The sequence below is a fragment of the Carassius gibelio genome, chromosome B3, assembly GCF_023724105.1.
Source record: "Carassius gibelio isolate Cgi1373 ecotype wild population from Czech Republic chromosome B3, carGib1.2-hapl.c, whole genome shotgun sequence".
NCBI lineage: Eukaryota > Metazoa > Chordata > Actinopteri > Cypriniformes > Cyprinidae > Carassius > Carassius gibelio.
Genome location: NC_068398.1, coordinates 24,845,334 through 24,869,582, shown reverse-complemented (window position 1 = coordinate 24,869,582; position 24,249 = coordinate 24,845,334). Strand labels below are relative to the sequence as shown.

The following is a 24,249-nucleotide window of genomic DNA, read 5'->3' as shown; positions in this document are numbered from 1 at the left end:
CATTTTATCAACTAATGCCTTTACTGCTAACCTTTGATGATGCAGTTCAACCAAACTAATAAGCAAAAATGGCATTGTTTTTAGTTTTTTCTTGCTGAAGAGTGTTGAATCTTCTTCTCCTGTGTTATGCTCTACAGATGTGAATTTACTTGTCCTTCAGCCTGAGGTTTATTCATTACACTTATTGGTGCGAAAGGGCTTTACATTTGCTATAAATAGGAAGTATTATAAAAAACAATCAAGCTCTGCTCATATTTAAAAAGTAACATGAAAGTAACTCAATAGTAACGTAACACATAACTTTCCGTAAAAAAAAAAAAAAAAGAGCCACTGTTTCTAAAAAATAAAACATGGGGGGGTGGCATCTTTTCATTCTTTCTTAAACTACTTACTAATTTTTACAATGCTAGAACTTTTCACAAAACGAAGAACTGTGATTGCCTTCTGAAATCAATCCTAAACCCACTGGTGATATCTGCCACCCAACAGACTCGTTTGGGACTCCTACTTGATTTTCTTGCCTAGCCTGAATTGCATTAACGTTCAAACCATTTATAACATTAACAAACATTACTGCTAAAACCCTGACAGATACAGGTTGTTTTGCTCAACTTACATAGACCTCTTCTGCTTTCAGCCTTCACATTACCAAACACGATTACATTTTTCTAAATAAGTATTGCCGTAGTTTGTCATTCAGCTTTACCTGTGCATCCTTTGCTCTGTTCACTGCGTCACCATATTGTCTGAAAGAGATATTTTCATCGAATAAAGGGCCTTAGCAAACAAATCAGGCAAAGATCATTTAAAAAGTTGAGATACACCATTAAAACTTACTTTTGAAATGTATGTTTTATATATCAGTCCACATAACTTCCTGACGCCTTAATAGGTTTAAGGCTTATTAAGTTTCACAGCATGATAATAAAGTGACAAAGAGCTTATCAGCTTTATTTGTGTTATTCATTGACTTTTGTAAAGTCAGTACAAAACCCAGTCAGTACGGGACGCTGTTGACCACTGAGAGCGAGGTCATATAATGTGACGTAACCAAATTGAGGAGCTAATCACATTGCTCAAAGAAATGGCAACATGCTTTATTTTCAGTTTTGTAACATGCAAAAAAGATGCATAATAAAATAAAAAATTTAAGTAGGCCATGAATCATGGTTAATCATTATTTATGGTTAAATCATGCTTGCTCAACGTTATTACTCTTTAGAAAAATAGCCTGCGATTTAAAAAGAGCAAAAGCTTGATATAGAACTACAAACAGTGCAGAAGAAACAAATTATACAAACAGGTCATGGTAGTCAATGATGTTTTCTTTTATTTGTTATTACAGTATTGTAAATTGTACTTCATTCTCCAAAAAAATCAGACCATCCCCACCCAAACAAAGGGGCGTGGCCTGTGGCATGTCAGTCAAAGGTGGAAGGGGTCTCAAGGCTCTTACACTTAGTTTAAAAATGAAACCATATCCATCCACTGCTCTCGATGACATCCACACTGCAATCAGTGCAGGACCAAACCAAAAGACCACCGTATCTAAAGCAGAAAACCGTTATGCTTTAAGCCGCATGAGTTTAACAAGCCTTCCGCGTTTCTCTTTAAACTCAGTTACTCTTTATTAATGATCCGACCTCTTGAGGCATATATACAAGTTCCACCGATATTTCCTGAACAACATGACAAATTTAACAGAATTAAGAAGTAAATTACGTAGTCATTTATTTATGCTCAAAATACATGTAGTGAAATGTTTCCTCAGACTCTCTGCGGACCAGGCTTGGGATTCGTTACTCCACTGGCGTACTCAGTAAAAAGCTGATGGTTGCAAAATGAACCAAAAACCATTAAACAGTTATAATACTTAATTATAAAAAGAAATGCCGGTATCACTTAACACATCTTAAGTGAATCCAAACGAATTTGGCAGCAAATGATGAGGTTTAAAGTCAGACTGTGCAAACCATGGACACACATGCATACTGCGCACATTCGCTTCAACACATTCACACTCATGGTAATGGACATGTCCTGGGTAAGGGATGACAGTTTCCTGTTCGGAAGGGCTTGATGATGTGGCACGTTGTGATTGGCCATGAGGACTGGAGGAGGTAAAATCAAAAGTAGCCCCTATTTTGTTTCTTCCATTCTTTTTTGTCTCTCCCTAGTCCTCGCCTGCTTTCATCCCTCGCACAGACCCTTGGCTACGCATCTGAAATTAAAACAGACAGATTTAATAATTATCTGTCACATGCATTAAGTTTGTGGTAAGATGTTTTTTCAAACAAGAAATGATTACTTTTTTTCAATAAGGACATTATTGATCAAAGAAAAAAATGTATCATGATTTTGCACAAAAATATTAATCAGCACATCTGTTTTAAACATTAATAACAATAAGAAAAGATTCAGTAACACTTTACAGTAAGGTCTCATGAGTCAATGTTAATTAATGCATTAACTATTTAACAATACTAATTAACAATGAGCAGTACATTTGTTAAAGCATGAATTAATCTTTGACTAACACTAGCTAATAAAAATACAAATTCTTTGTCATTTCATGTAAGTGCAAATCTATTTTAAAAATATTAACATACAACTTTTAATGTGAATGTATTAGTAAATGCTGGTATTAAGTAGCTTAGATAACATGAACTAACAAGTAAAAGTTCTTCTAATGTAAAATGAGGAAACATTATTGTAAAGTTTTATAGAGCAAGCTAGAAAAAAAGAATACCGTATTATCAGTATAAATAGAAAAGGGAAAATAGAAAAAAAATAAAACGGTAAGACTGTAATTGTAGGTATAAATAATCTTCACTCATTTTCTGCAGTCATTCTGCTGATGTGGGAGTGAATTTGCATGGTTTCTACAGATACACGCACCTGGTCCAGCTCCCTCTGTGTTTCTTCCTCCATCCTACGAATGTCATCCATAGTGAGGTCCACCCAGCGGTCCAGCCAACAAAAGAGTTGTCGATGGAAATTAGTGAAAAGCCTTTTCTCCTGCTACTCCAACACAGAAAGAAAGAGATGGGGTTGATATTAGAACAAGAGCACGAATAAAGACTTGACAAAAGCTGTCAAATCAACAAACTTATATCAAAATAGTGCAGCATTGTTTGTTTTTTAACAGACTTTAGTTTAGGGACCGATTCGCAATCAGGGCTGGGACGATAAATCGATGCAGAATCGATGACTTAGGTGCGTTGTTGTTGAAAGTCAACCAGTACAGTAGAAACCCGAAAGCTGAGCCTTTCTGTGCTGGTGCCATATGAAAACCTTCTGCGCTGCTGGATCACCTTATGAATGAAGTTCTCCACACGTCCCTGCAGACCCCACCAGCGGAAATGAACAGTCACCAGCTTGTACGCTGTCATGTAGGGACAGTTACCATTATGAAGCTCTTTCTGTGAGACACAAAGAGAGGGGTGGGTGCACGAGGAACAGATATTGTAGATAACCACTCATTTGGATTCAAAGTTCAATACAATAAATGTGAACAGAAACTGTGCATACAAGACAACATTAGCTATGTGCTCTGAAAAAAAAAATCCAAAATGTCACGAAATGTTGATTTCAAATAAACTTCTTTAAGTACTTAAAAGTATCAATAAAAAAGTAGCTTACTGTAATTAAAATGGAAAGCTGTTACTCTAGTACCATGCCAGCCACCACAGATATATTTAAGTGAAAACAAGTGAAAAAACAGAAAACTAAATAAATAACTTAACCATATATACATATCACGTGTGATAAACAAAAATCTAACTAAATCAGGCATAAAGACGGATCTTCACCCATTAACAAAACATTTGTAGGATACTGCCCATAATGTCCAGCAGTCACATTTTACTGTTCTCGACTGAATTTTCACAGACAAAATCCAGTTATTTCAGTAGAAATGTAGTGCAAATGATTTCCCCACGTGGGTTTGGTGTGAAAGTGAATTCTTTGTGTGCTGTGCATCTTAGGCAATGGACCTTTCTCCGAAATGTGACCAATGTAGAAGTGTGTTTTCTATATACCCTATTTTCCGGACTATAAGTCACACTTTTTTCATAGTTTGGCTGGTCCTGCTACTTATAGTCAGGTGCGACTTATTTATCTAAATTAATTTGACATGAACCAAGAGAAAACATTACCGTCTCCAGCCACGAGAGGGCGCTCTATGCTGCTCATTGCTCCTGTAGCATACACTGAAGACATAGAGCGCCCTCTTGCGGCTGTAGACGGTAATGTTTTCTCTTGGTGCTTGGTTCTAAATAAATGCGACTTATAGTCCAGTGCCACTTATATATGTTTTTTTCCTCATCATGACGTATTTTTGGACTGATGCGACTTATACTCAGATGTGACTTATAGTCCGAAAAATACGGTAGGCAGCACTCATCAAGGCAGCTCACTAAGGCTTGACAAAATTCATACGTGTGAAGATGTTTGCCTGTTTGTGTACCTTCCATTCAGGTCCCAGAGGTCCTCTGCCAGTTTTCTCCGAGTGGTAGACAGCAGGGTCCTCTTCTGGTTTATAGTCCTGACAGACAAATGAAACCGAGATGGAGGGATGAGCAAATTGGAGTGGATGACAAAGGAAGAGGAGCAATGCTAAAAGCAAGAAAGTAGGTCAACAGAGGAATCTGTGCTTATGATTTGATCTCAATATGTAGGATTTCAATTAACTCAACAGGAGGTAGAACAAGATTAAGTCTGCAGAGCGTCTTTAGCAATAAAACAAATTGGGGATCTACAGTTCCACACAGAGACAGAAATTAATTTTTCTCCTTCAACTCACCACATCATCCACCTGAGAGCGATCAGCTATATCGATCGGCACGATCTCAATATCCTCCCACTCCTCATGAGGAAGACCATGAGGCTGCGTGAGAGGAAGAAGAAAACATTCAAATAAAGACGGTTTCAGTGGGATTTACTCCCAAATTGCCCTTTTCATACAACAGGATCAAATAACATTTGACCACTCTTCTATTCGTGCATCTACCGTGAATAAAGCCTATAACCGTAGTGACAATGGCTAAACTTGGTCATTAAAAATTCTCAAGTCCATAACACAGGCGGGTCTTATCAAAATGAACATGTTATTTAACAAACAAATCCAATTAAGGCACAAGTTCATTCATCAAGCCACCATCTTAATTGAGCAACAGCAGATTCTGATCTCTAATGACTAAAAGAAACGGTGGAGGACGCTCTGGTTGAGTTATTTGGCATCATGTAAAGGTGCTGATGATGAACTGTGTATTAACACTCACATTCTCAGTTGTTCCCATGTCTGGTTTATGCCAGGTTTCAATCTTAATGAAAAAATCATCCTTCATGTATTCATTCTGAAAAGCAAAAATCACAGGAGGAGCTTGACAAACTGAATCCATTTTTAAAACAGTGTTTAGATAAGAACATGTTGAGACATGCTGACTAAACTCTGATTCAGCAAAATACAACCTGTGGGGAGTCTAGGGTGATCTCAGAGTGAGAGGATTTCAAAAATACACTTACTGTAACGACTGCGGCGGTCCGTAATCGATTCAGTTGTGGGAATGAAGAGAACAATCATATGGACGATGAGAAGAGAGATTTTATTTGTATAGATTGGTAATTTAACAGTGCATTACATGCAAAAGAAAAGGGGTTGAATTATGCACTCTCATTCATGTATAATCACTCAGTCAAACATGCACAAAATAATTAGTATTTACTAACTTGTGCGACAGTATGGGTAGGCGTTCCAGGCTTTCTCGTGAAAAACCAGGGCTCCTTCGGGAGCAAACATCTGAATAAAACCAGGAACCTTGCTGTAAAAGACAATATTAATTTAGTTCTAATATTACTGGTGAATAATTGTAAAACAGAGAAGCCAACACAAGGGCTGCATGTCATTAATCATAAGACTCAGAAGAGCAATTACACAAATGCTTGTCTTCTCTAACAGTTGTTTTGTATATTAGCTTAAACAATGCCATTAATGAGAATAAGATTATGAATATTATCTTCAAACATAATATTTGTTTAAAAAAAAAATAAGCTAACACAATAAAACATTCATGAAGGGGTCAAATACATAATGAAGATCAATTTTAACAGGATGTGAGTGTTTTATTTACATATTGGCAGGGACAAGATCTCTTATTTGTTTTGTTATAATAATTATTGTTATTAAATCTCTGTGTTGTTACAGTTTATGTTCTAATAATTTTGTATGTTACCATTTCTTTGTTTTGTGAATTTTGTACTTCATAACTGTTTTATTGCTTACATTTATGACCCTGGACCACAAAACCAGTCATAAGGGTCCATTTTTTGATGTTTAAGTTGAGAATTATAAATGATCAAAATGTAAATATTGAGAAAATCACCTTTGAAGTTGTCCAAATGAAGTTCATGGCAAAGCATTACTTATCAAAAAATGTTTTTATACATTTACGGTAGGACATTTACAAAACATTTGCATGGAACATGATCTTTACTTAATATCGTAATGATTTCTGGCATAAAAGAAAAATCATTTTGACCCATACAATTGTTGTATTGTTGGCTATTGCTACTTTTGACTGGATTTGTGCTCCAGAGTCACATTTTGCATAAAAGACTATTATTGTGATTTAACCCATGTAATGTTACATCATTTCCCATGTTTCAGTGAAATATTTTTTTTTTAAACCAGGCAATGTCCAAATGTTTTTGTTTGTTTGTTTTTAAGCCAAGTCAAAGTGTGAAAAGTGTGGAACTTGCCCTAGTCTTTCCTGTACACTACTTGTCAAAATATTTTTTTAATGTCTCCTATGCTCACCAAGGCTGCATTTATTTTATCAAAAACACACCAAAGACTATTGTGAAATAAAATGTATTCTTATATTCATAATAAATGTTTTCTATTAGAATATATTTTAAAACAATTTATTCCTGTTATGGCAAAGCTGAATTGTCACACATTCTCTCACAGATAATTCTAGTATGATAACTTGAAGCTCAGGAAATTAATAATGAAAAAAAATTAATAAATAAAAATACTGACCCCAAGTTAACAGTAGTGTATATTTGAATAGTTTAATAAGTGTATCTGTTAAAAAGCAAGTCGTCGCTGCCTGAGGTTCCCACAACAGCTTACTGATGAAGTGAATCCAGCATGACTGTCAACAGGACCAAAGCATTTCCACATGCTCTCACCTGTGTATGTGGTAGATCTTGTGAGTGTACTGGCCCTTCTCTCCATCCTTCTCATACGGTTCATTTCGGAGGACCTCGATCCCTTCTCCTCCCCCTGTGTTGTTCTTACTGGCCTCTGCAACCGAGTACAGTTGGCCAACCTGGTACTGAGAGGGGAGCGAAGGGGTGTTACATAAATAACTAGTGGCAGCTGTCTGCCAGTTCACAGCACAATAGAAACAAACAATGTCATGCAGAAGAGCTGCTGCTGACTCCAGTGAAGGGAGCTGTCTGGATATTTAGCAGAAACACAGATCCCCATTGAGCACAGACGACACAGCAGCCGGTTACTGTAGAAACAGTGACTCTTACCTCTTCTACTGAACATGGCAGCAGCACCTGGCTGAACAGAGAAGCGAACAGAGGTTAAACTCAGCTCTGGATCATTATTTCTCTATTACCATTGACACGGCATCACGCCGCGCCTGTATAACGGGCGTGTCGTTAGCTGGCCCTGCTTTATTTAGCAATAAACCAGCACTTTGACAAGCAGCGGAGTCTGAACTCAATATAATATTCTTATTAAACACTCAAACTGTCATGCGTTGATGAATAGCGGCGCTGGTGGAGACGTGGTCCATTAAACACACTATAATGCTGTATCAGGCAGGCTAAGCGGCTAGCCCCCGTCCAAATCACGGGCATAAAATCACTTATTTATTATGCCATATGGAAAATTGCTTAAAAACGGCGGCCCGGACTGTAAAATATAGCGCAACTGAATCCAGTAAATGAATACAGTAAAAGCCACTCACTATTGCTTGATGAGTACCATCCCGATTCTGCACAGAACGGTACAATCAACAACAGGCTGCGGTCGCCGGAAGTGAGCCCCGCGCGTCATCAGCGAGAGGGGCGTGAGGAGGACACGCACGCTGGGGCTTGAGCACAGACCATGATGGGAAGGGAATTTAGTGGGATAGGGATGGTCTGCAAACATGACAAATGGTCCTTCAAATCTTTATGTTATAGATAGATAGACTAAGTAATCCAATTCGTCTGGGAGTAACGCAATATTGTAATGCATTACTTGTAAAAGTAACTTTCCCCAACACTGGAGAGATTACCTTTATGCTACAGATATATAGATATTTATGTTCGTCTTTTTCAGATTAATTTTAGTTTGTTTGTTTTGATGAAAAGTTTGTTTGTAATCCTGCTTTTGTAATTTGTATAACTAGTGCATATAATCTCCCAATAAACTCTTAAAGGGATAGTTTGGCCAAACATTTACATTCTGTTCATTTACGCAACTCTTATTTTATTCCAAATCTTCTGAAGAATGTTGGTGACCAAATACTTTTGGTGACTTCCAGAAGCATAAGTATATGGTTTTGTTCCACAAAAATGAAACTCATACAGGTTTGGAATGACACGAGGATTAATAAATGAGCACATAGACATTATTTTTGTGTAAACTTTCCCTTTAAGATAACTTCAAATATAAGTCTATTTAACTGGCTACTAACTATAATGTATTTAATTCAGTATAATAATTTCTATTTGGTTTGGTTTGGCATCAGTAAAACTATTTTTTCTGTATGTTCCGTAACCATTAGTTAGATATAGCCTTTATGCATTTCACTGTTAAGTGCTGATCAAGTAAGCCTATAATAATGAAAATATAATTAGCTTTAGGCTTACTGTTTTGAGTCAATCAATTTTAGGTATGCAGTCTTTATTTAAAAATAATAATAACAATAATAAACCATTATATTCTTACATTTGGTTAGATTTTTATTATTTAGTTTATTGAGAATGGTCAGACCCTTGGACAAAACAAAAATATATTCATATGGAATTTCTATTTCTATTTATTTCTTAACATCCAGATAATACATCGAATACCATTAGCAGTCTTACACAAATAGCATTTCTAATAACATGTAGCAGAACTGAAATCCCTAACAAAAATACATTTTATATGCAATCTTTCAAACAAAAATGTAAATGTTTAACTGCAATCTTTGAACAATATTATAATCTTCTCCACAAAAACAAAATGCAGCATACAATGCACTAGAAATTCAGCAGTAGAGGTCAAATAAACAACAACGTTCAAATAAATAGTCCAAAAATTCTTAAACAATAAATAATGCAACTGGAATTATGAAGACACTGCCCATCTCATACCTAATCCACCTCTTCAATAGTGGGCCCCTGAACACCGGCCCCTGAGCTGCCACGTGCCTGAGCTCCACAGCCTCCAGCTGGCATCCCTCCCTGATACAGTTTAGTGATGATTGGGTTACAGACCTTCTCCAGCTCCTTCAGCTTATGATCATACTCTTCTTTTCAGCCAGCTGAAGGCCTCGTTACATTTCTCAATAACTTTCTCTCGATCTCCTCTTTACTCAGTCTGCCCTTGTCATTGTTGATAGTGATCTTGTTCTCTTTTCTGGTGCTTATGTCCACTGCTGACACATTTAGGATTCCGTTGGCGTCGATGTCAAAGGTGACTTCGATCTGCGGGACTCCACGTGGAGCAGGTGGGATTCCTGTCAGCTCAAATTTACCCAGCAGGTTGTTGTCTTTTGTCATTGCCCTCTCTCCCTCATAGACCTGGATCAGGACACAGGGCTGGTTGTCTGAGTAGGTGCTGAAGGTCTGGGTCTGTTTGGTGGGGATGGTGGTGTTGCGTTTGATGAGGGCCGTCATGACTCCACCTGCGGTTTCGATACCCAGGGACAGAGGAGCCACATCCAGCAGCAGCAGGTCCTGGACGTTTCCAGATGTGTCTCCCATGAGGATGGCGGCTTGGACCGCGGCACCATAAGCCACTGCCTCGTCTGGGTTGATGCTCTTGTTCAAGTCTCTGCCGTTGAAGAAATCCTGCAGAAGCTTCTGGATCTTTGGGATTCTTGTCGATCCTCCGACCAACACAACGTCATGAATCTGAGACTTGTCCATCTTGGCGTCTCTCAGGGCTTTTTCCACAGGCTCCAGTGTTCCTCTGAAGAGGTCTGAGCACATCTCTTCAAAGCGCGCTCTGGTGATGGACGTGTAGAAGTCGATGCCCTCGTACAGTGAGTCAATCTCAATGATGGCCTGAGAGTCCGCCCAGATGAGTGTCTCCAGCCGTGGCCTTCACCTCAAAGATGCCATCTTCAATGGTCAGGATGGACACATCAAAGGTGCCTCCTCCCAGGTCAAAGATCAGCACGTTGCGCTCTGAAGCTTTGCCTTTGTCGAGGCCGTAGGCAATGGCTGCAGCTGTGGGCTCGTTGATGATTCTCAGGACATTCAGTCCAGCGATCACTCCAGCGTCTTTAGTCGCTTGTCTCTGGGAGTCATTGAAATAGGCAGGAACTGTGATAACTGCATTTGTCACCTTATATCACAGGTAAGCCTCTGCAATCTCCTTCTTCTTCACCAGGACCATAGAGGAGATCTCCTCGGGATAAAATGTGTTTTTTTCTCCTTTGTATTCAACTTGAACTTTCAGCTTCCCTCCATCACTGATGACTTGGAAAGACCAGTGCTTCATGTCAGACTGCACAACTGGGTCCTCAAACTTTCTACCAATCAGCCTCTTGGCGTCAAACACGGTGTTGTTGGGGTTCATGGCCACCTGGTTTTTAGCTGCATCTCCAATGAGCCTCTCGGTGTCTGTGAAGGCAACATAGCTGGGTGTTGTTCTGTTTCCTTGGTCGTTGGCGATGATCTCCACTTTTCCATGCTGAAACACCCCCACACAAGAGTAGCTGGTGCCCAGGTCAATCTAGCAACTCCTTTTGCAGACGACATCTTTTTCACAGGTAGGTAACAACTAGGCCTATAAGAAAATAAAAAATGTGTAAATATTTATTACTAAATAAAACATTTATACATTGAAAAAAAAAGTTATATGAAAAGAAGTTATATGAAATGAGTCAATAAAAATATGAACGAGGAAGGTCTAAAGAAGGTTTTAGACAGGCTTACTAATACCTGTAGCTACATATAAAACCTTTAGTCATTTTTTATTGTGTTCATTGATGTTAATAGTGTTCACAACGTGTTAAACAACCAGTAGCCTAATGGTGATACAAATTTAACTGATCTGTGAGACACAAATAGCAGATGAACACATAATAGTAAGCAAAGTAATAAAGAAAAACGGAACAAGAATAATACAGAAATATGCGTACCTTAAAATGCTGTAGGTAGAAACAATAATAAATTAAAATATATCAATAAAATTGTACAGATGATCTCTTAAATATAAAAAAAGAGGCTATGGCTTAGATCATGATCAAACTCAGTCATTAATGTGTCTTTTGCTATAGTAGAAAGATTCTTTATATTTAACATTGAATGCACACCTCAGTACAATCACAAAGCCTCTGATCTGATCTCTGATGACAATACAAGCTCATCATCATAACATAACCTATACCAGAAGAATATGATATTCTGTGGGAAAACGGTGGCCTTTTTTCGACTCTGCTGGAAGACTGCAATGTTTACTGTGTGAGGAGAAGAAAGTGTACTTTAAGCCGAGTCGGCGTACTTAAGGCTAATGAATGTTTATTTGTGCTTTATTGCTCTTTAGAGCTCAAATTCCTTACCTCTTTGATGTAAACAAAAATAAACAGAATATGCTATTGGCATTTCCCTGCAAATTTTCCATGGGTACACAGTAGCACACGCTCTGAATATACACAATGTAAAAGGGCGAGTGGGTGCAACATAGGGTTAAAAAAAATTTATGATGCAGGACAGTTACAGTTAAGAGATTTTGGAGTCAAATTAATCAAATCTTCTATAATCATGAAATACATTATCTAAATATTATAGGTTACACATTATTATTTTATACATATCTCACATAGTAGTCATCATATTCTCAGTCCTCTAAAATAGCTTTCAGTGAGCACAGCTTCCTTTACTGAAATAATCCAGGAGCAATCTCAAGTTCAGTGCACTGCTTCCATGACTCAGCTATCAGCCTGAGCAACATCCCTGTTTTACTTTTTCTACACAGCTGCCCAATGTGGCTTCTCCAAAAAGCGCACATCCCTCTTCCTGAGGTTTTTTTTTCTCTCTCTCTCCCATTGAAAATCCCCCTTCTCCAACACTCCCTGTCCCCCAACCTACACCCTCTCCCTCTGTATCGCGAGAGACTGACTGGGACAGCAGGCACAGAAAATATTCATGTTACCTGCAACACGAGCAGTTGCAAAGCTTTTATGAATAAATAGATACCGTATGATTCATCAATAAGTTTAGCATCAACAGGGGGCAGCTAGACGGAGAGGAATGCATATTAATCTGAATACTGGCAGACACATTGCCTGCTTAGCAAAACATCCAGCTAGCTGACCAGCAGCTCAAACTTGATCATTTATTAGCAGCGCTGGGTTAGCTAGTTAGCACCAGGCTAGTTCAATATACATTTGCATTTAATATTTTTCGGATTTCACTCAAGCCAGCGAACAAATTGCGCCTTTTGTGCAAAAAGGTGAGTTAATTTGACATTTTGTTTCTATTGCATGAGATCGTTGCCAGCGTTTCCATGAGCTAGAGTTAACCTGCTAGCCCGAATTAGCTTGGTGTGTTGACATTATAAGCGTGAGAACGTATTGTGACTATTAAACTTCTTTCAGGCAGCTAACGTTAGACGAAGTGCGTTGTTAGTCCTTACGTGGTTTCAAATATCGCTTAGTTTTATTGTAACTACAATCGACAGGCATTTAAGCTTGGTGTGTTTTTCTTTACAGTTTATTGATCTGCACCGGCCTCGCGTTACACACTGGCCTTAACTGACGATGGTGAGTTATCATTGGAGCTTAAGAGCATCTTTACAGCATCTTCCGCTTATGTAAATCGTCTTAACTGGTTTCATATCATTGTCTCGGTTTCGATTAGTTTTGGTTCAAATGCTCCAGTTGTTGGTTGCATGTTGCGCTATAATAATAATAATAGAGAGAAATTAGCTCTCAGCATGTTCTTCAGATATCAGGTGTATTGAGTCTCAAAGCTCAAAGCAAAACAACGCTTTCATCAACAATGTTCATGCATGACACTAAAGCGGATAAACTTCACATTTGCAGCATTGGAAGTGAATGTTCATGAAATGCTTAGTGGTAAGGGTAATTGTTAAAGACAATTTTAATTTTGTAGGAAACCATTGTGCTAAAAAACAACAACAACTGAATCTTGACTTACACATCATGGAGTATGTTTCATTAAACACGTTTATCAAATAAGACAGGTTTACTTTAGTTAGTCTAATTTATTGTAAGTAGATTTGGTAAAAATATTGTCAGAATAGCTGAAAAGCCTGGCTTGTTTGGTAAAGTAGTTTTATGAAACAACCCCCTGCGCTACGTTTCCTAAAAGCATCATTTAGCTAACAATGTTTATGGAAATGCTGCCCTGTTAGATTATGCATAAACAGCATTGTAACATACATTTCTGTAGAATATAAATGAGAATGTTTTATTTGTTTACATGGCAAGAGTCACATTGGGTCAAGAGATATGTACCTTGAAGTTATCATTTATTACAAATAATTTGTGTTTTTATAGATAGTCAGAAAGATAGATTCCAAACCTGTATGACTTTCTGTGAAATTCAAAAGAGTGATGCAGAAAGATAGTCTCAGTCTCTGTTCACTCTCATTGCATTATTTTTCTAACTGAGAAAAGTTATATATCTCCTCATTTAGGTTTGTAACAACATGATGATGACTTTTCATTTTTGGCTGAACAATCCCTTTAACTGTTATATTGTTGTAATTTCTGATCACATTGCCATTTATTACTATTTTGTTGTTGTTTTTTTGTTGAAAACAATATTAATTGATCTATTTATCTCTTTATTTGACATTTAGGTCACAAATCCCTACCACTGGATCCTCGCAGAGCCTTAACACCGGAGATCACCTGAGAACTCCCATCGCCTCATCCTGCTGCTCACCACATAATTCAGCGTTACCCCCCATACACACGTTTACACATTTTGTGTAGAATGTGAACCATTTCAGAGTCAAATAATTTTCTTTAAATGGGGGGAAACAATTATCATTTTCAGGCCACATTTTTCTGTCCGCTTTTCCAAATTCATGTCTATTGTAAAAGTGTAGCCTGATGAGCAGATCGAGTGCCCCCCATACTGTTCGCAACGATCCTGACATCTTTGAGGATCGGTTGGTCTCAAATTGATCTCTTATTAGTCAGTCATGAACGGCTCCCTGTTAACCCCGCCCAGTCCGCGGGCTGCGGCAAGTTCATCTCCCCTTCCACCCTCCCCATCTCCTTCGCCTTCTCCTCCATCTCCATCACTGTTGCCACTTTCCACAAGACCCCCACCCTTGCCTCCTCCAACTCCTGCCAGTCAGCCCTTGTCATCTTTATCCGAGACACCCACACCATCTCCATCTCCCTGCCTTAGCTGGACCGAGTTCTGTGAGCTCCACGCCCGAGTAGCCGCCGGTGACTTCGCCCGGCATTTCCGGGCCTTCTTGCAGGAGAACCCTCATTACTCCCCTGATTCGGCTGCTGCTTTTTGCCGCCGCTTTACAGACAGATTCGTTCAACATTTTGAGAGCGAGCTCGAGGGGACCGGTGTCAGTAGGGATGGAACAGTGAGCTGGGTCGCCCAATCTGACGTTACGTCACTGGAGGAGGATGCAGCATCTCCATCCCTGCTGCCGCCAGAAGCCTCCACCCCATTCCCTACTCACACGCGGGTTGTGCCCAAACTGGCATTGACCCAGGAGGCCCGTGGCTCGGAGCAATTCCAGAGCGCCGGAACATTTCAGGACTCGTATGCTCATACTCAGATTCTCCCACCGTCCTCCTCTTCATCATGCTCTTCCTCTATGGGCGGGAATAACGGGCGGAGGGAGGACAGGGGAATGGCAGTCAAATATAACCAACCTGGATACAAAGACCTGGAAGAAGAAGACGACAGCTGGGTGGGACCTGTCACCGGAGAGGAGGTGGAGACGGATGTAGTAGCAAGGGACAATGAGGGCGAGGGTGATATGACCTTGGAAAGAGCCGATCTCAGCCAGGCATGCCCCAATCCCTCTGGCACACCAGCAAACTCTGGGTCAAAAGGCAGTGAGACACCCATTGGTGGTCACTCGAAGAATAAACTAAAAAAGCGGTTCTCTTTGCGCAGCGTGGGCCGCAGCGTCCGAGGGAGCGTGCGAGGCATCTTGCACTGGCGCAGCTCCTCCAGTGACGCCCCCCAGAACTGCAGCTCGGGTAATTCTGCCCCCCTTCCTTCCAGTTACAGCTACACTACAGGCCTGCAAGATGGCAAGAGGAACTCTGGCTCGCAGGGCGTTCCTGCGTCTCTCCCTGTCTCTCTCTCCCTTCCCCTCTCTCTCCCTCACTCGTCGTCCTCTTCATTGCCCCCATCATCCTCCAGTAGCGCCACCTCCCTCTCGCTCTCCGAGGCCCGTGACTGGCGGAGGAGCAACGGCGACGGGGAGAAGGAGAAGTGGAGTCACCGGTTGGAGAAACTGCGACTGTCCCGATCACCACCACCGACTCTGTCCGCCGCAGCTCCACCTTCCTCAGCCGTGTCACCATCTGCGCTACCCCCAAGCAGCATGGGTGCCCCGTGGAAGATGGGCAGGCTGGTACGGGAGGGAGGTGTGACCGTGTGCTCCTCTTCGGATGAGTTTGCCAGCACTCATGGATTCCCGGGATTTCCCTTTGGACTGCTGCACCACAGCACGGACAGCACAGCGTCGGGACATCCCACGGCCATGGGAGGAACTGCAGGCGGAAGGGGGATGCGGTGGCACAAGTGTCGTCTAGTTCTGAAAGAACGAGATAAGGACGGAGGGGATGGAGGGCTGGAGTATTTCCTGGAGTTTTACATCCCACCTAAGGTGAGTGAGATGATTTCTGCTCTTATGTATTGATAAAAAATACAATCAAACACTAATATAGTGAGATATTATTGTACTTTAAAAGGACTGTTTTCTCTTTGAATATGTTTTAAAATGTAATATATTCCTCCAATTGGAAACTTGAGTTTATAGCAGCCATTAATCCAGTCTTCAGTGTCACATAAAACATTTCTTCATATCTTCGAACAGTTGTATTGCTTTGATATTTTTGTTGAAACTGTCATACTTTTCTTTGGATAGAAAGTTCTAAAGAAAAGCAGTTCTTTGAGATCTTTTGCAATATTATAAATACCATTCAAAACATCTTATTCACCCCAAACTATTGAACATTAGTGTATGTAAATTTATTTAGCTTAAGTTATAATTCATTTATATATTTGTTGTTTTGGAATACTTCTAGTCCTCCAAGCCCAGACTGACTGTCCCATGCTGCTCTATTGTTGATGTGAGGAGCACTACAGCCATAGAGGTGCCAGACAAAGAGAACACCTTTCTTCTGCAGGTATGTCAGCACACCTCTATTTTTTTCTGTAGGGGTTTGTCAAATCTGCAATAATGATTGCGAAAACTGTACCTTAACTCTGCTTTACATGTGTAACAAAGATGTTGTTGTCTCATTAACGGTTGTACACAAATACAAGGTTTGATGAGCTTTGTTGATAATTAGTGGGATTTGTTACATATAATTTCAAGATGAATTACAGGATGAAAAATTAATATCATAAATGAATAAAAAAATATTTCATGCCTCTTGTTTTAGAGATGAAACCCTTTTGGTGGTGAAAAAGCAACATGTTCACCACCACCAAGTATATTTTATCCAAATTTAATAGAATTTTCTATATTTGATTCAAAGTTGTGATCGTGCGTCACCTTTTGCATCCTGTGTTGTAACACCCTTCTCAAAGATCCATATCATTAAAAAACAACCACGCTGCGTATAATCACATCTGTTTGTGTTCTTCTCAGTTGGAAGGTCAGGTGCAGTACGTGATCGAGACCAGAGATGCGGTCCAGATGAGAGCTTGGCTTAGTGACATCAGAAACGCCATTTGTCTGAGGTAAGACTTTGTTTTTTGAATCATTAAAAAAAAATTAAAGCCTCAATGTATATTGAAAGACTGTAATGAGATCATGCTTGCATGCATGGCAATCAAAACGCACTCCTTGAACCTTCTCATCAGTGAGCAAGAGGATGTTGAGGGAGTGTGCGGCAGTGCTCTCGCCGACCTCAGCAGTACGCCAGAATTCAACGACCGCCTGTCTCAAGGTAAGCGTTTGGAGATGATGTCACCATGAATGTGGTCCGCTGCATTCAGGACAGTATGTGTAACGGGACTTGGGTTTGTGTGTTTGCCAGTGCTTAAATCAGCCCTTAATTTTGTGATTAACAAGCATTAAAAACATCTGATCCTGAACTGAAATATTTATATGTAGCAGTAAAAACAAATACAAATATGTATCGGTAACTACAGATGGTGATGTATTTGTTATTGGATGTGTCTTCACTGTAGTGTGTTATGGTGGAGTTGGTGGTTCTCCTCAGCTGGAGCCTCTACCTCCTGAGTTGCCACCCCGTGCCCCTCTTGATGAATCAGACAGTCGACTGCTTGGTGGGGGTGGAGGCGGTCTTAGCACACCTTTTGCAGAAACTCCTGATGCCACAGGTGCTGTGCTACGCAAAACACACAGACACGCACATGTTGGTAGAGACCATGTTGACATCTATGTCACCCTAATCCTGTTTATATTTGAATGCAATTTATTTTTCCATTGAATGATTTAATAGGGCTCAGAAGTCAAAGTTTCACACACCTCTTCATTACTGAATTTAAGTGTTTTAATCAGACACAAACATTTTAAGAGCTAAGTGAATTCACGCGTGAGACTGTGATGGGAAGCCACCTTCTCAATATATCAGTTTGTGAAATTTCTATGCTGCTAGACAGTCCACAATCAGCTGCATTATTGGCAAGTGGCAGCATTTAGGAACAGCAGCTTGAAGTCATAGAGCGGGGTCAACAGGTGCAGAGGTGCATAGTTTGTAAAAGTGGCCAATGCTCTCTTGATTTAATGGCTGAAGAGTTCCAAAGTTCCACTGGCATTAATATCAGCACAGCGCAGGTCTTCTGGTCCAACATCAGTGCCTGACCTCACAGATGCTCTACAGGATTAATAGGCAGAACGCAGTTATAGCTATCAAGGGGGAAACAGCTCCATATTAATATTTATGTGTTTAGAATGGGATGTTATTAATGTCCCTGTTGGTGTAATGGGCAAGTATCCCAAAACTTTTTTGTCCATATAGTGTACAGTATGGACATTAATGCAGAGATCAGAGGTATTCAGTTTGTTCCTTGTCTTCAACAGGATCGTTCCTGTTCTCTGAAGGCTCTGTTTCAGAGACGGTGGAACATCCTCTGAGTGAGTGTCAGTGGTTTCACGGGACACTCTCCCGTCTTAAGGCGGCCCAGCTGGTGCTGGCGGGCGGCTTGGCCAACCATGGAGTGTTCCTTGTGAGGCAAAGTGAGACACGCCGTGGGGAGTATGTCCTCACCTTCAACTTCCAGGGCAAAGCAAAGGTAAATGCCAATGGGGGTGATTATTTATTTACATGACTGTTTAAAAGTTTGACATCAGTTTAAAAGTATGAGTGGTAGTGTACATCTGATGAGAAGTGTCAGTATGTGTTTGTCTCAAAACCACACACCTCTTCCTTCTGCTCTGGCATCTTCCTCTCAGCACTTGCGTCTCTCCCTCAACGAGGATGGACAGTGTCGTGTGCAGCATCTCTGGTTCCAGTCCATTTTTGACATGCTGGAGCATTTCCGTGTGCACCCCATTCCCCTGGAGTCTGGGGGTGCCTCTGATGTCACCCTCATCAGTTTTGTGGGGGCCACGAATGTCCGGCAACAAGGTATGGAAGGCTGGGCTCCACTTTAAGGCGTGAGGGTTTACAACAGAACATAGATAACAGGGAAACACTGAATTTTTAGATGCCAGAGAACTTTTGAGTGCACGGGCAGGTGAAGTGATCACAGGTGCTACTTGCATCTCCCTCAGAACAGCTGAATGGATATAAATACACTGTTTCTGATAAAAAATGTAAAGGGTCATGAACTGCCTTTTTTATTTTGCAGTATTCTCTGAGGTCCATTTATAATGTTATCCAGATTTTTACATCAAAAAACATTAATGTCATATCAACACTCATATCAAATCAAACGATCTGCAATAGAGAGCACATAATAAAAACAGTTCATCCAATATAGTCGGCACAGCATAGTCTTTTAGTTTTGATCTTTATATAAATCCTGTCGTATTGTGCCATGTTTGTAAACGAATCCGCTGTAAAATGAAGTGAAAAAAAAGTTCTTACTGACGCAGTCTGCAACTTCATTGAAAATACAGCTACTTCGCTCTTTTCTAACGCTGGGATCAGAAGGAAGGCAATGCAAAAACCCTGCACAGCATTTTGTTATATTCGGAGCATCTTTATCATTTGGTTTCTGTGTAAACCTGTTTCCCTCTCGTTACACTACATGTGCAAATCAGTGGGCGGAGCTAAAGCGGCAGTGATGTAGAAGCAGGCGTTGATTTTCTTCATAAGCGGTGCTTATCCACACTATGACGTCAAAAAGTGGTACATTCCACTGATGTTTTGTGACATAACTATCCATAAACTATGACTCAAGTTCAAGTCTATTATTTGATTATTATATCAAATATTATTTCCTGTGCATTTTATACCATCTCAGAAATATTGACTTGTTCTTGTGAGAGTAGTATGATTGCATTAACTATGATAAAGGGATGCAATTAATCACATAATTTTAATCAGTTGACAGCCCAAAGCTAAACCGCTGTTTTGAGGGAGATCCTGGTGGTCCCATAAAAGGAAAAAAATAACAAGAAATATTTCTTTGAAGGCGTCCTCTATCAGTTTGATTGTCTTGAATCCAGGGAAGATTTTAGTGATGCACACAGTCTTTGGCACTGAGTTTGTGTGTGTCATGTGAGTGGGATGAATCTGGAGAGCGATCATATGTGTATTTGTGTATGTGTGTATTCATAAACAACATGACCACTGCATGAGTTATTTGCACCTGTCACAGAGATATGACTAAATGTGGGATCACCCCGTGTGTGAGATCACTTCCTGTCACGGCATGCTTTTTAAAGGACACTCCGTGCAAGCATCTGCTATGACTACTCGCGCACACACACGGATCCATCGCTGCTGCCAGAGTCTGCTGTTGGCTGGATGTGCATGGCTTTGCTTTTGCTTTTTGACAATGATTGTCTCCTAATTAAATTTGTGTGTCCTCCATCCTGTATCTCCTTTTCAACACTTTCTATCTCCTAGACACTAAATCTATACTTATCTATCAGTGCTTCTTTTGCTTCTGTTCTTCTTCTACTCCCTTCCAGTCTTTTTTCGAACATGAATCTATGTTCTTTCCATCACCATTGCCTTCCTTCGTTTTGATCTCCGGTCACATGCCGTACCTCTGCTCCTCTCCCTCCGCTTCAGCCTCTGGCTTTCTCCATAGTGCATATCAGAGCTCTGATTGGCTGTTTCTGTTGTTGTTTGTCGTTGGGTCATCTTCGCAGGCCGGGAAAGGGCAGGCAGCCGCCCCACAGTCTGTGATGTCATCACCACGCGCCACCCCGACTCCCCATCAACCCCCATCTCTGACTGTGTGTAAGTGAGCCCAGATTCACCAGAGAGAGATAGACAGAGAAGGTCTGAAAGAAGGAAATAAAATTATTCTGGTACATTGGGGTGTATTAAAAATATTGGGGGTATAATAAAAAGATTAAAGGTACAGGACCAAAAACAGCTTGAGTCAGATAAAGAACGGAAGTGGTCATGTGAAACTAAATTATCAAACCTTTTCACTTTTAAAAAATGATACTACTGTTCAAAATGTTGTGGTCAGCAAGTCTTATACTTACCAAAGCTGCTTTTATTGGATCAAAAATACAATAAAACTGTAATATTGTGAAATGTAATTGAATCCTCTGATTCTAAAAACTGAATGTTCAGCATCATTACTTCAGTGTCACATGATCCTTCAGAAACCATTCTTCAGTTGTCAACATTTGAAGAGGATCAAAAAGGTTCATCAAAATTGTCCTAATACAAGAACGCATTTTGGTTTTAGGACAACTTTGATGAAAGGTCTTGATCCACTTCAAATGTTGACTAGTGTAATATGCCGATGTAGTATGCTGCTCAAGAAACATTTTATTATTATCATCATGTTGAAACCATCTGTTCTGCTTCATATTTTCGGGAAACTTTTAATTCGTTTGATGAACAGAAAGTTCATAAGAACAACATATACTTAAAACCTTTTAATGTAATTTTAAACCTTTTATTTAAAGTCTTTGTTGAAACTAATAGTTTCTTTAAAACAACAGCAAAACGTACAGACCCTAAACGCATTAATGAGGAAAGTGTGAGGTGGGACTGGACTGAATCATCAAAGTGAGTGTCACTGTTGTTACCAATGTACAGATGTACTACATTTCCCTAAATAAGACAAATATAAAAACATTCAGTTTTTTTACATTTGCATAAAAAGATGAGGAAACTATTAAGAAAGTAAAAAGGATCCATTTTTTATTTCATGGCAACTTTGGTAGTAGATGAAAGAGTAAATTGCGTGAAGCAATTTTTTTTTTCCTCAGGAATGTGAAGAAGAGGAAGCTTGTTAGGATCCAAAAGACAGAAAAAGAGTAGTGACAGGTCATCCGTTCACTTCAGTGCACATCTGTCTGCTTAACTTCCTCATTCACAGCTGGGTTTCAGTTGCACACATCCATCCTGAAATGTGTGTCGCAGGGTGACACTTTCATTTAACATGTGCTCACTATAGCTTGCGTTAATCATAACTTTTATTAAAGGTCACACATTTGTAGACCGAGAGCTCTGTCTCCATATAAACCTGATTGGTGATGTTTCAGTGAGTCCGAATGCATTCAGTCGATGACTCTTTACGGCTGTTTAGTGGAGGCAGGGTGTAAACAGTCTGTGTGCAATGTGTTGACCGATTCCATTACTAGCACGTGTCATAGCTGAGGTTTTCTCCTCAAACTTTGCATCTTATTGGCATTACTCCTGTACACATTTAATTCTCCCTCCTCTCCGTCTTCTCAGACTTGACCAGCAGACCCCGTAGTCCTCCTCAGCCACCTCCTCCCCCTCTGCCTCCAGGACGCCCTCCGCCCCCAACCCCGCCGCAGGAACGAGGGAGTGAGCCGGAGGCCGCCGGAGGAGGCGGAGCAAGCAGCGGGGCAGAGGAGTGCGAGGACCGGGAGCGCGAGCCACCTCTCCTCCAGCTGGAAGGGGTGGAGGGCGAGGAGAGAGAAGGAGGCAGAGCCAGAGCCATCGACAACCAGTACTCCTTCTTCTAAACGGGAAAACAACCAGTCGGGATAGAGGAGGAAGAGGAGGGCCCTTCACAATCAGTATTTTCAGTGTTCTCCAACAGAAGAACTGAGCGACTGCGTTATTAACACTATTAAACATGAGCTTTCACGGTGCGAGAGAGAGATGGAGAGAAAGAGAGAGAGAGACGCCCAAAAACATAAGCATATATGATACTTACGGTACTTTTTATTTTATTTTATTTTGTATAAATACTAAGTAACAGTACTACACTAAATTGTAGGTGCGTTGTTCTAGATTTGTTCTCCGGTGTTTGTCAGTGTGAAAGTTCCTCTGGTTCTGCTGCTGCATAGGAAGGTACAGAAGTGTCAGCGCCGTCACTGAGCTGGTGACGTGTTTTAGCAACTTACTTTATTCAGACGTCTAGTATTCTTTGAGCCTTCGCACTTATATGAAAGGAGTTTCTTTTTCCCCTCAGTTGAGTGGAAATGTTCACTTGTTCAGAGATTGTTACCCACCAGCACTCTTTGTTGTTGCTATTATTATTATTACTGGAGCTTTTTAAGTTGTTTTCTTTATTTTCTGCCACTGACAAACTGCGAATGTCACAAAGTCGTACCTTTTTTTTTTTTATCCTGTTCATTTCAGTTGTACTGATTTAGTTAGTTCAGTAGCAGGCATTGCCTCGGGCTTGACAACGTCCAGTTCTGCCAAAAACAACAAGCCCAATCCTCTGAAGTCCAGTAGTATTACTAGCGTATTAAACATCTCCACAGACGCCATCATTACCTCAGAGTCCCGATCTGTCGCCCAGCTCCTCTGCTCTCCCTCTCTGTCTTTACATCCTTCCCTTCCTCTTAGCTTTACAGTATTTGGGTTTATTGTTGTGTTTATTTCAAAGCTAGAGTCCAGAGGAGGGAGAAAGAATGTCCTTTTGGTTTAAAAGAGAAATTGTTATTGAATGCGAAAATGTTGATAACCGATGATGATGATAATAATTAGAATTTAATATTTGTTTAAATAATAGCATTATTTTTGTTTGGTTCAAAATGCCTTTATTTTTGTTGTGTACTATTTGAACAAATAATATTTGTTCTTCAAAATCTGTTTTCGGTTCGTATTTTTTGTGCCTTTTATATCTCTTCTAATCCCACTCGGTCTCCTTCAAACTTTGCTTCGGTTTCCTCAGATTTCAGGAAAACTTTTGAAAAGGAAAAAAAAGAGCCCCTTTCTTCTTGTGCCTTCTCGTGTCGTTAACTGTCATTTCCTCTCGTCTTGTGCCAGTCTTTCTTGATTTTGTGCGGTGTCTGCCATCCAGTTCAGTGCCTGCATCTGTATTTTCCTGCTTTGTTTCTCCAGTTCTGTCTCAGCCTTTTCAGTTGTTCTCTTTTTGATCCTACAGATTTGGGTATGATTTGTTTTCTCTTCATTTACCCCATGCTCCTCCTCCCTTCCTTTGACCCTTTATTTATACCTCTTATTGTGCCTTCTCTCGCTTTCTCTCTTCTCTGTCTGTCAGTCAGTGCTGGGACTGTGTGTTAAGGTGGACAATGTTGCCCACACTGTGTAATTAGTTTCAGGTACTACATTGAATTAAATGATGATGATATAATATAATTATACGGAAACAATTGGTCTGAGTTGTTTTTGTGTGATGGATGGATGGATAGATAGAAACAGTCAGATAGAAATAGGTAGAAACAGTCAGATAAGATAGACACAGAAATAGATAGATAGAAACAGTCAGATAGATAGATAATGACAT

At 40.1% G+C, this 24,249-nt stretch overlaps 2 protein-coding genes and 1 pseudogene across 5 annotated transcripts; 1 reads left to right on the top strand and 2 right to left on the bottom strand.

Annotated features, from left to right (window-relative positions):
* Nucleotides 1-1,304: 1,304 nt before the first annotated feature.
* On the bottom strand, nucleotides 1,305-8,132 carry LOC127952048 (phosphatidylinositol transfer protein beta isoform). Its single transcript, XM_052550308.1, has 11 exons — nucleotides 7,989-8,132; nucleotides 7,546-7,576; nucleotides 7,195-7,340; nucleotides 5,731-5,822; nucleotides 5,527-5,534; nucleotides 5,283-5,357; nucleotides 4,805-4,888; nucleotides 4,469-4,546; nucleotides 3,315-3,422; nucleotides 2,899-3,021; nucleotides 1,305-2,221 (listed from the first exon to the last, which is right to left on the bottom strand). Exons 1-11 carry the CDS (start codon nucleotides 8,075-8,077, stop codon nucleotides 2,174-2,176), a joined length of 882 nt encoding a protein of 293 aa, XP_052406268.1. The 5' UTR covers nucleotides 8,078-8,132; the 3' UTR covers nucleotides 1,305-2,173.
* Nucleotides 8,133-9,351: 1,219 nt separating this feature from the next.
* LOC127952031 (heat shock 70 kDa protein-like) lies at nucleotides 9,352-10,980 on the bottom strand (annotated as a pseudogene).
* Nucleotides 10,981-12,266: 1,286 nt separating this feature from the next.
* LOC127952028 (SH2B adapter protein 1-like) lies at nucleotides 12,267-24,115 on the top strand. 4 transcript variants are annotated; one of them, XM_052550270.1, is made up of 11 exons: nucleotides 12,267-12,676; nucleotides 12,936-12,986; nucleotides 14,051-16,066; nucleotides 16,488-16,589; nucleotides 17,057-17,148; nucleotides 17,272-17,357; nucleotides 17,602-17,754; nucleotides 18,458-18,669; nucleotides 18,830-19,004; nucleotides 20,702-20,792; nucleotides 22,254-24,115. In XM_052550270.1, exons 3-11 carry the CDS (start codon nucleotides 14,399-14,401, stop codon nucleotides 22,273-22,275), a joined length of 2,601 nt encoding a protein of 866 aa, XP_052406230.1. In that variant the 5' UTR covers nucleotides 12,267-12,676; nucleotides 12,936-12,986; nucleotides 14,051-14,398; the 3' UTR covers nucleotides 22,276-24,115. The 4 variants fall into 4 exon arrangements, with proteins under 4 accessions (XP_052406230.1, XP_052406228.1, XP_052406229.1 ...); XM_052550268.1 differs by lacking the exon at nucleotides 20,702-20,792 and having other exon boundaries at nucleotides 12,289-12,676; XM_052550271.1 differs by lacking the exon at nucleotides 12,936-12,986 and having other exon boundaries at nucleotides 12,291-12,676.
* Nucleotides 24,116-24,249: the final 134 nt, after the last annotated feature.